The sequence below is a fragment of the Ornithodoros turicata genome, chromosome 5 (assembly GCF_037126465.1).
Source record: "Ornithodoros turicata isolate Travis chromosome 5, ASM3712646v1, whole genome shotgun sequence".
Taxonomy (NCBI): domain Eukaryota; kingdom Metazoa; phylum Arthropoda; class Arachnida; order Ixodida; family Argasidae; genus Ornithodoros; species Ornithodoros turicata.
Genome location: NC_088205.1, coordinates 79,435,539 through 79,452,741, shown reverse-complemented (window position 1 = coordinate 79,452,741; position 17,203 = coordinate 79,435,539). Strand labels below are relative to the sequence as shown.

General features: G+C 47.3%; 4 protein-coding genes across 4 annotated transcripts in view; all 4 read left to right on the top strand.

Moving 5' to 3' along the window:
• The window catches only part of LOC135394914 (uncharacterized), a 297,537-nt gene that overhangs the window by 41,242 nt on the left and 239,092 nt on the right, over nt 1–17,203 (top strand). The gene's annotated exons all lie outside the window — the stretch shown is intronic.
• Nucleotides 515–1,984, top strand: LOC135396226 (intracellular coagulation inhibitor 1-like). The gene has a single exon (XM_064627252.1). It carries the CDS (start codon nt 612–614, stop codon nt 1,800–1,802), a length of 1,191 nt encoding a protein of 396 aa, XP_064483322.1. The 5' UTR covers nt 515–611; the 3' UTR covers nt 1,803–1,984.
• Nucleotides 9,765–11,242, top strand: LOC135396225 (intracellular coagulation inhibitor 1-like). Its single transcript, XM_064627251.1, has one exon. The coding sequence runs from the start codon at nt 9,858–9,860 to the stop codon at nt 11,046–11,048; it is 1,191 nt and encodes a 396-aa protein (XP_064483321.1). The 5' UTR covers nt 9,765–9,857; the 3' UTR covers nt 11,049–11,242.
• On the top strand, nt 13,590–15,067 carry LOC135396224 (intracellular coagulation inhibitor 1-like). The gene has a single exon (XM_064627250.1). The coding sequence runs from the start codon at nt 13,683–13,685 to the stop codon at nt 14,871–14,873; it is 1,191 nt and encodes a 396-aa protein (XP_064483320.1). The 5' UTR covers nt 13,590–13,682; the 3' UTR covers nt 14,874–15,067.

The window sequence follows — 17,203 nt, the reverse complement described above, 5'->3', positions numbered from 1 at the left end:
CATCTGGTTGGTGGTAGCCAAGGTCGTGCTGCAGACTGGGAGGTTGTGGGTTCGAATCCTACCGCCGGCTGTGTTGTCTGAGGTTTTCCTCAGATTTTCCGAAGATCTTCCAGACGAATGTCGGCAATTTCCCTCTGAAGTCGGCCCAGGACGCATACTAACCCCCTTGTCCCCCACTCCTTCCTGCTGTCCTCTCTGCACGTGTCCACGTCTTTACGCCGCTCATAGCCACAGTTGCTTCGCGGCGCTAACGCAGAATAAAAAAAAACGAAAAACGAAAAGAAAGAGATTTCTCTTTTCTATAAACTTCACTCCATAGTTTGTTGCGGACATCCTGCATGTGACAATAACAGCGCGTCTCAAAATAGCTCTGGAGTGTAAAACACGTACAGGTGCTGTTCTTCTATCTCTCACAGACTCAGGGAAACCGCCAACAAAGCAAACACACTCTCGACAGCTCGGGATATCAGTTTCGCTCCTTGGAACTGAAATATCCTCGGGAAAATACTAGCGCTTCAACGGGAAAGTGCGTTGGTGCAACCCGTCGGTACTTCCTCGATTTCAGCGAGTACATAAAGCACGGCGCCCGCGGAAACGCCCACCTCAGCGCCATGTTGCGATCAGCAGCTCTCGTTCTCACCTTCGTCGTTGGGGCGTTGTCAGTTCCAGACGACGCGACTATTCGCTTCGCTGAAGCAAACAACGTCCTCGGACTCAACCTTCTCAAGGCGCTCCCTACTGACGAGAACCATGTATTCCTCTCGCCGTTCAGCATCAGCATAGCTATGTCCATGGTATACCACGGTGCAAGAGGAGTTTCAGAAAAGGAACTCGCCGCAGTTCTCGGGTACGAGGCGGCCGGGCTTCACGGAAGAGACGAGGTCTTGTCAGCCGTGCAGAAGTCCTTCCAGCAGCAGAACAGGAATGTTTCCTTAGAGGTTGCCAATGCCGTCCTGGTAAACCAGAGCTTTCCTGTTCTCGGGTCCTACAAGAAAGACCTGGAAGATGTATTTCAGGCAAAATTTGAGGAAGTCAATTTTCTGAAGGAGTCAATTGCTGTAGCTGCCAAAATCAACGCGTGGGTGTCAGCAAAGACGAGAGGCAAGATCGACGAGGTTGTCAGCGAACTGCCCCCCACAACCGTCCTTTTCATCATGAACGCCGTCTACTTTAAAGGCGACTGGGAGCGAAAGTTCATCGAAAGTCAAACAACGAGGCTGCCTTTCTTCAACTACGGCAAGTCGGCGAAGCAGGTCGATACCATGCTGAAAACCGCGAGGTACAGCTACGCCAGGAATGAGGATCTGAAGGCTGACGTCCTTGAGTTACCCTACGCAGGAAAAGAATTCAGCATGCTTGTCTTCCTCCCACATGAGAGAGATGGGCTGCGGAGACTTCTGGAAGACCTGACCCCTTCAGGGTATCAAGGGGCCGTAGATCGCCTGTTCACTGCGACCGTCAACTTGAAGTTGCCCAAATTCAAGCTGGAATCTGACTACAGTCTTGTGGAACAACTGGAGACTCTGGGAGCGAAATCCATCTTTTCAGGAGCTGCCAACTTCACCGGTATTGAAGAATCTGGTAGACTGGTGGTGAGCGATGTTATTCACAAAGCCGTGGTTGAAGTCAATGAGAAGGGAAGTGAGGCTGCTGCGTTCACTGGGGTTGTGTTCGAATTAAAAGTTACTTCGGTGCTGATTCCAAAGCCCGTAGAATTCAACGTTGACCACCCATTCTTGTTCTTCATTCGGAACAAGATTTCCAAGTTGATCCTCTTCGTGGGTGCTGTGCATGCGCTGTAACTTAACGCTGACTGCAAATGGTTCTTACTCTAGTATTGTATTATGTTTGTGATGTTAGTGGCGATGAACGTTATTGTCTTGTGTGGGCTTCATCAATGACGAGACGCCTTGGCTAGAGTTTTCTTTTTTGGCCGTGAATTTGTTCTTGGATGTCGTCAATAAAAAATCATATTGTGGCTCTAGGTTTGACAAACGCATAGGCTTCTTGATTTGAAGTGTTGTTTGTAACGAACTTCGGCTGTGCTATAGCAACGAAACTGCTCCAGAGTGCGCTGACAAGGATGTGTGCATGGAGGAAGGGAAGGAGAACAGGAGCCCTATTATTCTGAAAAGTGGAGCCGAGGTCGGGGCCCACTCCAATGACATATCACTGCTCGCCTTCCTGTTTCGGTTACATAAATCTCTACGGGAGCCCCCAACGCATAGTTTCGGAATTCTCGGAGAGTCGTGGTGGTATAGCGCGCCGAAGTGGCCCCCAAAGTGACGTACGCAAAGCGACCTCATTGGGCTATTTAGGTAACGCACAGGGGTGACACAAACCCGCCATTTTTGTAACTACCCTCAAGCGGGTGCTTTTGGCAAAACTGCAGAAAAACTGTAGAAAACGTCACTTTGGGGTCGTGTGACTTTGTTTACATGTCGTCTTGCCGCTTACCGACTTATTTCCGTCGTCATAACGCCAAGAGATGAACGCATTTTGCCAGCGTAAACTATGCGGTGCTGCTTCCGCAACATCGTAGCCCATTTATCCGTAGTTTATGTATATCGCATCGGCTCAGTGACTCTTAACGGGAGGTCGTCATCACATCTTTGGAAGTCGTCAACAGTACGAGGCCTTATGTGCGAAACTGCACGTTTTACTGCGAGATTATCGGAGAAAAACAATTGCCGTGATCGAAAGACATCCAAAACGTCGCGCGGAAACAACGACCGCATTGTTTACTTGTTTACAAACGGTTTAACCGCCGATCACGGGCGCCGCCATCTTTAAGGTCACGTGAGCCTTGACGTTTGCTGTGACGTGAGACCACGACCTGTCCAGGATGCATTGCGTTCGCCTAAGCACGCTTTCGTCTACGGAGCAATACATTGGATGCCACTCGTGGAATGGTGGACTTCCACAGATGTGATAACGACCGCTCGGCTCACTGAGCCGGTGCGATGTACTTAAACTAAGGAAAAATGGTCTATACCATGTTGCGCAAGAAGAACCGCATAGTTTACGCTGGCAAAATACGTTCATCTCTTGGCGTTATGACGACGGAAAGATGTCGATAAGCGGCGAAATGACATGTCAACAAAGTCACATGACCTCAAAATTAGGTTTTCTATGACGTGCGACCAGGACAAGATGGCAGTTTTGCCAAAGGCACCCGCTTGAGGGTAGTTACAACAATGGCGGGTTTGTGTCGCCCCTGTGGTGTGGAACTTTGGAACTTCAATGTGATATCCATGGCGATAGCTTCAGCCGCTGTAGGAGGAGAGTTGATAATCGGAAGAGGTCCTATATGTAGGCCTATTATTATTATTATTATTATTAATGAACAAAAGTACATTGTGTTAGGGTATATCACTATGACATAAAGATAGTCTAGGTTAGGTTAGGTTAGGTTACACAGAATGGGGTTGTCCCGGGTGAGGGGGGGGGGGGGCAATGGACATGCACTAGGCAGTGCGTGCATCAGACTATGCCGCTGAAGTGTTGTTGCGTCCTGAGTAAACATGGCGCATCATCTGTTGACCGTTGCGGTCTTACTGGACACTAGTATATATTGGCCACAAACGGAGTTGAGACGCTGAGGTTAAGATTGGGTCGGTGTGGTTTTTTGAGCAGGCTTTCGCATGGCTTCTACGTATCGATAACAGTGAAAGGTCGCAGTCTAGCTGGCTGGTTCATAACGACGAGGACACGTTGCTTTTCGTCGTCGTACGAATTCGTTATTCAAGACACGACATTCACTTACTGCCCCAGGCTGCAAAAGCTGTCGGTCATGAAGGATGCATTTTGTTTCATTTGCTTTCGTCAGTATTACTACGGTCAGCATATACCCTACGCTTCTACAGTGAACCCTCGTTATTATGACCATGGTCGTTCCCGACGTACGTGACGTAACGTATCCCCTTGGCGGGGCCGATCGGCCAACGCGTGGCTGAATCCAGCTCAAAGGCAACGGCCGGGTGCGCTGCAACAGAGTGCAGGATCCCTTAATCATTAATTGATGTCATCAATTCATTCATTTTTATTTTCAAAACATTTATTTTTCTTCCTGTATGTTTGTCATGCATAATATATGACACCTAGGAACATTACGAAACCTACAGCAACACAACGCCTCAAGCATGTCCAAAACTATTTAACTTACACCCTGTCTTCCAATTTCCGCAGACATCGTCATAGAACTGCTAAAGAAATCTGCATCTTCATGATACAAACTCCCCTCTTTCCACCTTTCATGCCGGTTGAGCATTCGACTGTACTGCATGTAGTGCCTCAAGCTCTGTGGGCAGGAACTGCTGAGATTAGGCCTAGGCTTTAGGCCTTCATTCTTCTTTCCTCATCTCCATTCTTCTTCTTTTCTTTTTATTTATTTCATTCTTCTTTCTTCAACTTCATTAATTTTCTTTTTGTTGCGGAATAGCAAGCCGACGTCCCGTTTGGCTGACCTTCCCCTCGTTTTTTTTTTCTTTCGTCTAATAAATATATCCCCCCCCTCGAGGCCTAGCATAAACACCGGTTATAATTTACACGTGGGGCGAACATGCAACAGTTGAAAAATTTCAACGTTGTCTCAAAATTGTTGTGTCATCTATGCGATATCCACCTGTCGTTTCGGACCATTTACCCAGGCAGCACAATGTACTGAAAGTCGAGTGCGATAGGGGTGGACGGGTAGATGGAAGGCCTTGAACAGACCCGTAAAACTAAAGGACGTTGATAAGACACATACTGTCCACCCCTATTGCACTCGACTTTCAGTACATTGTGCTGCCTGGGCAAATACTACTTAGAAAAAACATAGGCACTGAATGGGTTCTTTCCTCAAGGCATCAAGCGGGATGATGTATGTATCCGGGTGTGCGAATGCATCAGAAGGATAACGCGCGGCAACCCTGAGATGCTGTGTCACATTCTAAAACCATGCCCTCTCCACACGCTGTGCACGACCTCAAACAGCACAATGTAGGTACTGAAAGTAGAGTGCGATAGGGGTGGACGGGTAGATGGAAGGCCTTGAACAGACCCGTGCAACTAAAGAACATTGATAAGATACATACCGTCCACCCCTATCGTACTCGACTTACATTGTGCTGCTTGGGGCTGTCTTAGACGCAGCTTTTAGTACCATGACACTGCGTTACACGATAAACTGAGACACGCGTGGATGTACCATCACGTTCGGCTGGCAAAGGGGCTGTATCATGCGACACGCGCCATATCTGTTACGTTGTAATGCCACCGCAGAGCAGAGATCTCTTATCGTTCTTGTTCCGCGCTTGGTGCCGGTAGAATGTGTGCACGCCGGGTGACCCTGGGCACCATTGACAAATATGGCTGTTCTCTGCTACGGACCTTAGCAAAGACACCGGGTGGGGCACACCAGGATGGACTGAACGACCCTGATGTGGTGTGTGCAGGAAAGCGTGCAAACCCCCACGTCAAAAGGAGCTCTAAAGACGAGAATATCTTCGGCTTATTTTCAGACATGGTAAGTGGCCGATGCGTGACGCACGTGATAAACGCGACATGTCCAGCGACTGCAGTAAATCATTGAACGTGCAGGAAGAAGCAGCTGCCTTCTGCTTCATCGCGATGAAGGCAGAATTAAAATCTTTACTGATGGCTCATCGACACAGACCGGCTCTACCTGTGCATTCGTAATCCCTGAGCTGTCGATTGAACGAAGCGCTAAGCTGTCGCACCCGACGTCGGCTGCTGTGGCCGAGCTGCATTCCATTCTTATGGCGCTTTCCTTCATTGTGTCCCGTCAACCACCGATGCACTGGACCATATACAGTGACTCCAAAACCGCCCTCCAAGCTCTGCAGTGCACCCTGGGCTCGAGCTCCCTCGCTCCACTGGTGTGTGACGTCCTCAGGGAGTATTCATGTGCTGTCACACAGACACATAACATCACCTTACAGTGGATCCCAGGTCATTGTGGCATCCCTGGGAATGAGGCTGCCGACCTACTTGCGAGACGGGCTCATGTGGCACGAGGCGTACCGACGCACCGTACGTATTTCACCCAAGCGGACGCGAAGCAAGCAATTGGTGCTCTCATGGGACGTCTGTGCAGTGAACACTGGCGCAGAAGTGTCCCTTCTACGTCGTTCCTGCGCAGGGTGGACCCAGATCTCCGTTTTTATATGCCGTCAGCGCTTCCTCGACCCATCACGTCGCTCATCTACAGGCTTCGCCTCAACGTGCCATACAGTGGACGACTTTTGTTTAAGCTCGGCATGGTCCCGTCCCCCAACTGCAGTCTGTGTGATGTAGTTGAGGACGTGGATCATATACTCCAAGACTGCCCGAGGTACAGTGCACACCGATGTACCCTTGTGTCGTCCCTGTCTCGCCTGGATAATCGGCCATACTCAACCGAAAAGGTTCTTGGGTGCTGGCCAGCAAATCAGCTCATACCTGCCATGCGCGCCCTTGTGCAATTTCTCGTCTCGACGGACCTGTTTGACACATTGTGACACTCTTTGTTTTTAGTGCCTTGAGACTTCGCTTTTGGTGACAAGCTCGGTGATGATGTTCTCATTTATTCTTTCAAAGCGTTTCAAAGCGCCGAGGTTAGTGTAGTTTCCCTTTCTTTTATTAATAACGCGTCCTGGAGTAGCCAGTCCCGAGTGGCTCGAGACTACCATCTCCATTTTTTTCTTTTAAAATCAATCAATCAAGCAGCTGCCTTCTTCCGTTCGCCCGTGTCTCACAATAATAATCACTAATGAATTATAGCGCCGTAAGTCTTGCGCATGACGAACGCTGCCTATCAGGCCCACCTCTGTATCACTTTTTCAAATAAGTGTTCACGTCCTGACAACACTGATTAGACATGGTGAAAGCAGCCACAAAAATATTCTCGTACCATTGAGGTAGAAAGCATCCAATCAAGCATCGTTTCATCAGTTTCGCCCAATGTGCCTTCTTTTGTCTGCTCCATGTTTTCAGCACTTTTACGGTAGAGCGCTACACAACGCGTACATATGCACTTATAAGTTGGATGAGGTGAGATTTGGAAAACCGTTCAGAAGACCTCTTTTCTTCGTGTCTTTCTACGCAAATAAAGCAAGTGTGCGATTCGTAATACAAGATATGGTGTTATTTTCAATATGTTCGTGGTGGTGGTGGTGGAAGGGTTTATGATGTTGGGGGAAGGCGATTAGCCTGCTATAGAGGGAGGCGTATCGGTGCACTCAGGAAGGGAGAGGAGGGGATGGTGAAAGAGTTAGGGGAGAAAAGATGGTGGTACAGGAGAGGAGTGCAGTGGTCCCTCTTGCTCTAGGATTACCCAACTGCACCCATCACAGACAACGTGCGAGCATCAATCAGTAGCCTTCATTGGGACATCCTGTACCACGGTAGCCGGCAGGATGACTGGCGATGTTACCCCCATGATGCTGTACATGTGCTTATGTGAAATCCGACGAGGTTTAGATCAGTATGACTATAAGGTGCCACGCGAGACTTACCCCGTGGTTTTTCATGGTTTTCGTTGCGGAGTTGGTTTTGGTGCTCCCTGGCACGACGCATGCTGCATGGCTCTTCTCGCTAATTTTAATCAAAGTTCCGTCCAAATTAATCCACATGTCACTTCTCAATACAACGATGAGGGATACTATAATTCACTTTCATCGTTAGATGAATTGGGGGATTCAATTGATTAATGGTGAATTTCTCTCTCTCTCTCTTTTTTTTCATTTTTATTCTTCTAAATTCCCCTGCATATTGACTTGTCTTTAACCAATTTTCTTCTTTGGGATATTATGGGTGTTTGATTTTTTCATTGCACCTTAGTGGTATATCTATTGGGTTCTTTTCGATTTACATCGATATTTATGGGACTCTTAACCGAGTCTTTTGGACTTCTTATTTGTTTCCGTTGGGCTATTTTGCATCTGTCTCGATTCTGTGGAATCTAATGCATCCGTTTGGTTTATATTGGATCTTGGTTGCAATTAATTGATTCTTTTGCATTACGTTGGATTGGATTGGAAAAAGAAAGAAAAATATGGAGAGGTTAGTACCGACCCAGTCAGAACTGGCTACTCCAAAACGCGTTACATTACGTTGGATTCTGATGTATTTCATTGGATTCTTGTAGATTGAGCTTTGATTTGCTTGACCGTTTTGAATTTACTCGCCCATTAAATGACTTTTTATGAATAGCTCTGGGCTTTTGTTTGATTCGATCAGATTTTAATGGGTCGTTTCATATTCTGAAGGTTTTGTTGGTTTTCACGAGACTCTTTTGTACCTTCGTACTGACTCCTCGACCATAGACCATTCAGCCTGTCCAAAGTACTTGGCCCATTGAGCTCCCCTGCGCATCAGTGCCGGGATCTTCGCTCCCTTTTTGCCTTCATGCAAGCCACTGGACTCCTCGAAGAGCTCTAAACAGAACTCCGACCTGTCGTCGCTTCACTCTCACCATAATCCATCCTGTCATATTAACCACTGTGAAGTGGGGTAGGGTCCTGTGGCTACCACGGGGAAACATCCCATGTCATCATCACTTCTTCATTTATTGTTGTTGTTGTCGTGCATACTGGCAAATTTTAATCGAGTCTTTTGGTTCGTTTGATGATTTGTATGTTTGATGCCTGATATTTTAATACCTGGTTTACATTCTGTTGAACTTTATCCGATTCTTGTTGATCTCCAATAACATTGACCGCTTCTCAACATACTGTTTTACGTCTTGTTTTCTCTGTTGCCTTTACGATCCCTTTAAGATTTCAGTAGACTTTGATTTGTTGTGTCTGTTTCGGTTGTATACCGATGACTTCCCCCACTGGATCTCGATTGAGCTAGGATGTGTTACAACTACGTAATTTCTGAAGCCATACGTTGTGATAACTACTATTGAAGAAGGACAGTAATCGGCAAAACTGCCTGTTCGTTACCATTCCAAACTGCTACCAAACATTTCTATGCAAATCACTGCCCCGCCCATTTAGCTTCATGGGCTATGCACTGTGATTGCTGGTATTGGTGAAGGGTAACGACCGGGAAATGTTTTGCTGAGTAGCACTGACGTCAACCTTAAAATTTATTAAGACAACGCCCGACAAAGTTGCCGGCAGTACGTGTCCCACTTATGCCGCCATATACATACTGCCAACAAGAATATACCGTGACACACTGTAATCGAAAAACAACAAAAAAGGAAAAAACAACAACAATAACAACAACAGCATGGCCGAGTGGGCTAAGGCGCCATCTGGTTGGTGGTAGCCAAGGTCGTGCTGCAGACTGGGAGGTTGTGGGTTCGAATCCTACCGCCGGCTGTGTTGTCTGAGGTTTTCCTCAGATTTTCCGAAGATCTTCCAGACGAATGTCGGCAATTTCCCCCTGAAGTCGGCCCAGGACGCATACTAACCCCCTGTCCCCCACTCCTTCCTGCTGTCCTCTCTGCACGTGTCCACGTCTTTACGCCGCTCATAGCCACAGTTGCTTCGCGGCGCTAACGCAGAATAAAAAAAAACGAAAAACGAAAAGAAAGAGATTTCTCTTTTCTATAAACTTCACTCCATAGTTTGTTGCGGACATCCTGCATGTGACAATAACAGCGCGTCTCAAAATAGCTCTGGAGTGTAAAACACGTACAGGTGCTGTTCTTCTATCTCTCACAGACTCAGGGAAACCGCCAACAAAGCAAACACACTCTCGACAGCTCGGGATATCAGTTTCGCCCCTTGGAACTGAAATATCCTCGGGAAAATACTAGCGCTTCAACGGGAAAGTGCGTTGGTGCAACCCGTCGGTACTTCCTCGATTTCAGCGAGTACATAAAGCACGGCGCCCGCGAAAACGCCCACCTCAGCGCCATGTTGCGATCAGCAGCTCTCGTTCTCACCTTCGTCGTTGGGGCGTTGTCAGTTCCAGACGACGCGACTATTCGCTTCGCTGAAGCAAACAACATCCTCGGACTCAACCTTCTCAAGGCGCTCCCTGCGGACGAGAACCATGTCTTCCTCTCGCCGTTCAGCATCAGCATAGCTATGTCCATGGTATACCACGGTGCAAGAGGAGTTTCAGAAAAGGAACTCGCCGCGGTTCTCGGGTACGAGGCGGCCGGGCTTCACGGAAGAGACGAGGTCTTGTCAGCCGTGCAGAAGTCCTTCCAGCAGCAGAACAGGAATGTTACCTTAGAGGTTGCCAATGCCGTCCTCGTAAACCAGAGCTTTCCTGTTCTCGAGTCTTACAAGAAAGACCTGGAAGATGTATTTCAGGCCAAATTTGAGGAAGTCAATTTTCTGAAGGAGTCAATTGCTGTAGCTGCCAAAATCAACGCGTGGGTGTCAGCAAAGACGAGAGGCAAGATCGACAAGGTTGTCAGCGAACTGCCCCCCACAACCGTCCTTTTCATCATGAACGCCGTCTACTTTAAAGGCGACTGGGAGCGAAAGTTCATCGAAAGTCAAACAACGAGGCTGCCTTTCTTCAACTACGGCAAGTCGGCGAAGCAGGTCGATACCATGCTGAAAACCGCGAGGTACAGCTACGCCAGGAATGAGGATCTGAAGGCTGACGTCCTTGAGTTACCCTACGCGGGAAAAGAATTCAGCATGCTTGTCTTCCTCCCACATGAGAGAGATGGGCTGCGGAGACTTCTGGAAGACCTGACCCCTTCAAGCTTTCAAAGCGCCGTAGGTCACCTGTTCACTGAGACCGTCAACTTGAAGTTGCCCAAATTCAAGCTGGAATCAGACTACGGTCTCGTGAAACAACTGAAGGCTCTGGGAGCGAAATCCATCTTTTCAGGAGCTGCCAACTTCACCGGTATTGAAGAATCCGGTAGACTGGTGGTGAGTGATGTTATTCACAAAGCCGTTGTCGAAGTCAATGAAAAAGGAAGTGAGGCTGCTGCGTTCACTGGGATCGCGTTCCAAGTAGGAATTACTTCGGTGGAGATTACAAGGCCCGTCGAATTCAACGTTGACCACCCATTCTTGTTCTTCATTCGGAACAAGATTTCCAAGTTGATCCTCTTCGTGGGTGCTGTGCATGCGCTGTAACTTAACGCTGACTGCAAATGGTTCTTACTCTAGTATTGTATTATGTTTGTGATGTTAGTGGCGATGAACGTTATTGTCTTGTGTGGGCTTCGTCATGGGCGAGACGCCTTGGCTAGAGTGTCCTTTGTAGCCAGCCGTGAATTTGTTCTTGGATGTCGTCAATAAAGTTATGATCCTCGTTTGTTTTTATCGTACCGTATAGTCCTGACTGACCCAACCGAAACGTAACAGGCCTTGCTGTTACCAGGAAAGTTAGAACACGTTCCACGTTTAGGAATGTGACCGAGTGTCGCTTCGTGGCCCTTCTAGAGGTTCCATGAACTGCATGTCGTATACATGTGCCGAAGAGCAGGATCAATTAATTACTTGAAACGAGTTCATCATTGTTGATCTCTGGTGGGGTTGAGCACAAAATCCTACCTCACATAAAATCCACACAGAGAGTTTCACGTGGAAGTATGACGTGAGAACGCGAAATATTCATGGACTAGATTGAATTGGATGATGAAAGAAAATATGATGTTAGTTCCGACCCAGTCAGGACTGGCTACTCCGAAACGCGTTTGTGGGTGGAACAAAATATTCATTGCAGTTGCCAATTAGAGGGTTGTCCATCGGAAAGATCCGAAAAGCGAAAATTAAGCAAGGAAATTTTGTACTGGTAGTGGGCATGCAAACCCGAGAAGAAGCTAAAAAGACTTTCGTGAAACTCTTAGCTGGGCTGACACCACCCGCGTTTGAGCTTATATACTTGGAGCACGAGACGAGCTACATATTGTGGCTCTAGGTTTGACAACCGCAAGCTAGGTTTGTTGCTTTGAAGTGTTGTTTGTGACGAACTTCGGCTGTGCTATAGCAACGAAACTGCTACAGAGTATACTGACAAGGATGTGTGCATGGAGGAAGGAAGGAGAACAGGAGCCCTATTGCTCTGAGAAGTGAAGCCGAGATCGGGGCCCACTCCAATGACATATCACTGCTCGCCTTCCGGTTTCGGTTACATAAATCTCTATGGGAGCCCCCAACGCATAGTTTCGGAATTCTTGGAGAGTGGTGGCGGTATAGCGCACCGAAGTGGCCCCCAAAATGACGTACGCAAAGCGACCTCATTGGGCTATTCAGGTAACGTGACCCCGGCGTAACTCCAAAGAAGCTACAGCTCACCTCCTATCCTCATGTCACTTGCCCCATGCTTCTTTCTTCTGCCGAAGAGCCGTTGGGGCGCTTCACTCTCACCATAATTCATCCTCTCATTTTAACCACTGTGAAGTGGGGTAGGGTCCTGTGGCTACCACGGGGAAACATCCCATGTCATCATCACTTCTTCATTTATTGTTGTTGTTGTCGTGCATACTGGCAAATTTTAATGGAGTCTTTTGGTTCGTTTGATGATTTGTATGTTTGATGCCTGATATTTTAATACCTGGTTTACATTCTGTTGAACTTTATCCGATTCTTGTTGATCTCCAATAACATTGACCGCTTCTGAACATACTGTTTTACGTCTTGTTTTCTCCGTTGCCTTTACGATCCCTTTAAGATTTCAATAGACTTTGATTTGTTGTGTCTGTTTCGGTTGTATACCGATGACTTCCCCCACTGGATCTCGATTGAGCTAGGATGTGTTACAACTACGTAATTTCTGAAGCCATACGTTGTGATAACTACTATTGAAGAAGGACAGTAATCGGCAAAACTGTCTGTTCGTTACCATTCCAAACTGCTACCAAACATTTCTATGCAAATCACTGCCCCGCCCATTTAGCTTCATGGGCAATGCACTGTGATTGCTGGTATTGGTGAAGGGTAACGACCGGGAAATGTTTTGCTGCGTAGCACTGACGTCAACCTTAAAATTTATTAAGACAACGCCTGACAAAGTTGCCGGCAGTACGTATCCCACCTATGCCGCCATATACATACTGCCAACAAGAATATACCGTGACACATTGTAATCGAAAAACAAAAAAAGGAAAAAACAACAACAATAACAACAACAGCATGGCCGAGTGGGCTAAGGTGCCATCTGGTTGGTGGTAGCCAAGGTCATGCTGAGGCCTGGTAGGTGGTGGGTTCGAATCCTACCGCCGGCTGTGTTGTCTGAGGTTTTCCCCGGGTTTTCCGAAGATCTTCCAGACGAATGTCGGCAATTTCCCCCTGAAGTCGGCCCAGGACGCATACTAACCCCCCTGTCCCCCACTCCTTCCTGCTGTCCTCTCTGCACCTGTCCACGTCTTTACGCCGCTCATAGCTACAGTTGCTTCGCGGCGCTAACGCAGAATAAAAAAAAACGAAAAACGAAAGGAAATAGATTTCTCTTTTCTATAAACTTCACTCCATAGTTTGTTGCGGACATCCTGCATGTGACAATAACAGCGTGTCTCAAAATAGCTCTGGAGTGTAAAACACGTACAGGTGCTGTTCTTCTATCTCTCACAGACTCAGGGAAACCGCCAACAAAGCAAACACACTCTCGACAGCTCGGGATATCAGTTTCGCTCCTTGGAACTGAAATATCCTCGGGAAAATACTAGCGCTTCAACGGGAAAGTGCGTTGATGCAACCCGTCGGTACTTCCTCGATTTCAGCGAGTACATAAAGCACGGCGCCCGCGAAAACGCCCACCTCAGCGCCATGTTGCGATCAGCAGCTCTCGTTCTCACCTTCGTCGTTGGAGCCTTGTCAGTTCCAGACGACGCGACTATTCGCTTCGCTGAAGCAAACAACGTCCTCGGACTCAACCTTCTCAAGGCGCTCCCTACGGACGAGAACCATGTCTTCCTCTCGCCGTTCAGCATCAGCATAGCTATGTCCATGGTATACCACGGTGCAAGAGGAGTTTCAGAAAAGGAACTCGCCGCGGTTCTCGGGTACGAGGCGGCCGGGCTTCACGGAAGAGACGAGGTCTTGTCAGCCGTGCAGAAGTCCTTCCAGCAGCAGAACAGGAATGTTACCTTAGAGGTTGCCAATGCCGTCCTGGTAAACCAGAGCTTTCCTGTTCTCGAGTCTTACAAGAAAGACCTGGAACATGTATTTCAGGCAAAATTTGAGGAAGTCAATTTTCTGAAGGAGTCCATAGCTGTAGCTGCCAAAATCAACGCGTGGGTGTCAGCAAAGACGAGAGGCAAGATCGACAAGGTTGTCAGCGAACTGCCCCCCACAACCGTCCTTTTCATCATGAACGCCGTCTACTTTAAAGGCGACTGGGAGCGAAAGTTCATCGAAAGTCAAACAACGAGGCTGCCTTTCTTCAACTACGGCAAGTCGGCGAAGCAGGTCGATACCATGCTGAAAACCGCGAGGTACAGCTACGCCAGGAATGAGGATCTGAAGGCTGACGTCCTTGAGTTACCCTACGCGGGAAAAGAATTCAGCATGCTTGTCTTCCTCCCACATGAGAGAGATGGGCTGCGGAGACTTCTGGAAGACCTGACCCCTTCAGGGTATCAAGGTGCCGTAGGTCGCCTGCACACTGAGACCGTCAACTTGAAGTTGCCCAAATTCAAGCTGGAATCCGACTACAGTCTCGTGGAGCAACTGGAGGCTCTGGGAGCGAAATCCATCTTTTCAGGAGCTGCCAACTTCACCGGTATTGAAGAATTTGGTAGACTGGTGGTGAGCGATGTTATTCACAAGGCCGTTGTCGAAGTCAATGAAAAAGGAAGTGAGGCTGCTGCGTTCACTGGGATCGCGTTCCAAGTAAAAGTTACTTCGGTGCGGATTAGAAGGCCCGTCGAATTCAACGTTGACCACCCATTCTTGTTCTTCATTCGGAACAAGATTTCCAAGTTGATCCTCTTCGTGGGTGCTGTGCATGCGCTGTAACCTAACGCAGGCTGCAAATGGTTCTTACTCTAGTATTGTATTATGTTTGTGATGTTAGTGGCGATGAACGTTATTGTCTTGTGTGGGCTTCGTCATTGGCGAGACGCCTTGGCTAGAGTGTCCTTTGTAGCCAGCCGTGAATTTGTTCTTGGATGTTGTCAATAAAGTTATGATCCTCGTTTGTTTTTATCGTACCGTATAGTCCTGACTGACCCAAGCGAAACGTAACAGGCCTTGCTGTTACCAGGAAAGTTAGAACACGTTCCACGTTTAGGAATGTGACCGAGTGTCGCTTCGTGGCCCTTCTAGAGGTTCCATGAACTGCATGTCGTATACATGTGCCGAAGAGCAGGATCAATTAATTACTTGAAACGAGTTCATCATTGTTGATCTCTGGTGGAGTTGAGCACAAAATCCTACCTCACATAAAATCCACACAGAGAGTTTCACGTAGAAGTATGACGTGAGAACGCGAAATATTCATGGACTAGATTGAATTGGATGATGAAAGAAAATATGATGTTAGTTCCGACCCAGTCAGGACTGGCTACTCCGAAACGCGTTTGTGGGTGGAATAAAATATTCATTGCAGTTGCCAATTAGAGGGTTGTCCATGGGAAAGATCCGAAAAGCGAAAATTCAGCAAGGAAATTTTGTTCTGGCAGTGGGCATGCAAACCCGAGAAGAAGTTAAAAAGTCTTTCGTGAAACTCTTAGCTGGGCTGACACCACCCGAGTTTGAGCTTATATACTTGGAGCACGAGACGAGCTTCATATTGTGGCTCTAGGTTTGACAACCGCAAGCTAGGTTTGTTGCTTTGAAGTGTTGTTTGTGACGACCTCTTTTCTTCGTGTCTTTCTACGCACATAAAGCAAGTGTGCGATTCGTAATACAAGTTATGGTGTTATTTTCAATATGTTCGTGGTGGTGGGGGTGGAAGGGTATATGATGTTGGGGGAAGGCGATTAGCCTGCTATAGAGGGAGGCGTATCGGTGCACTCAGGAAGGGAGAGGAGGGGATGGTGAAAGAGTTAGGGGAGAAAAGATGGTGGTACAGGAGAGGAGTGCAGTGGTCCCTCTTGCTCTAGGATTACCCAACTGTACCCATCACAGACAACGTGCGAGCATCAATCAGTAGCCTTCATTGGGACATCCTGTACTACGGTAGCCGGCAGGATGACTGGCGATGTTACCCCCATGATGCTGTACATGTGCTTATGTGAAATCCGACGAGGTTTAGATCAGTATGACTATAAGGTGCCACGCGAGACTTACCCCCGTGGTTTTTCATGGTTTTCGTTGCGGAGTTGGTTTTGGTGCTCCCTGGCACGACGCATGCTGCATGGCTCTTCTCGCTAATTTTAATCAAAGTTCCGTCCAAATTAATCCACATGTCACTTCTCAATACAACGAGGAGGGATACTATAATTCACTTTCATCGTTAGATGAATTGGGGGATTCAATTGATTAATGGTGAATTTCCCTCTCTCTCTCTTTTTTTTTCATTTTTATTCTTCTAAATTCCCCTGCATATTGACTTGTCTTTAACCAATTTTCTTCTTCGGGATATTATGGGTGTTTGATTTTTTCATTGCACCTTAGTGGTATATCTATTGGGTTCTTTTCGATTTACATCGATATTTATGGGATTCTTAACCGAGTCTTTTGGACTTCTTATTTGTTTCCGTTGGGTTATTTTGCATCCGTCTCGATTCTGTGGAATCTAATGCATCCGTTTGGTTTATATTGGATCTTGGTTGAAATTAATTGATTCTTTTGCATTACGTTGGATTGGATTGGATTGGATTGGAAAAAGAAAGAAAAATATGGAGAGGTTAGTACCGACCCAGTCAGAACTGGCTACTCCAAAACGCGTTACATTACGTTGGATTCTGATGTATTTCATTGGATTCTTGTAGATTGAGCTTTGATTTGCTTGACCGTTTTGAATTTACTCGCCCATTAAATGACTTTTTATGAATAGCTCTGGGCTTTTGTTTGATTCGATCAGATTTTAATGGGTCGTTTCATATTCTGAAGGTTTTGTTGGTTTTCACGAGACTCTTTTGTACCTTCGTACTGACTCCTCGACCATAGACCATTCAGCCTGTCCAAAGTACTTGGCCCATTGAGCTCCCCTGCGCATCAGTGCCGGGCTCTTCGCTCCCTTTTTGCTTTCATGCAAGCCACTGGACTCCTCGAAAAGCTCTAAACAGAACTCCGACCTGTCGTCGCTTCACTCTCACCATAATACATCCTCTCATATTAACCACTGTGAAGTGGGGTAGGGTCCTGTGGCTACCACGGGGAAACATCCCATGTCATGATCA

Excerpts from the sequence above, each read along its gene's own strand:
- LOC135396226 (XM_064627252.1), top strand. The coding sequence starts at position 612 with ATGTTGCGATCAGCAGCTCTCGTTCTCACCTTCGTCGTTGGGGCGTTG.
- LOC135396224 (XM_064627250.1), top strand. The coding sequence starts at position 13,683 with ATGTTGCGATCAGCAGCTCTCGTTCTCACCTTCGTCGTTGGAGCCTTG.
- LOC135396225 (XM_064627251.1), top strand. The coding sequence starts at position 9,858 with ATGTTGCGATCAGCAGCTCTCGTTCTCACCTTCGTCGTTGGGGCGTTG.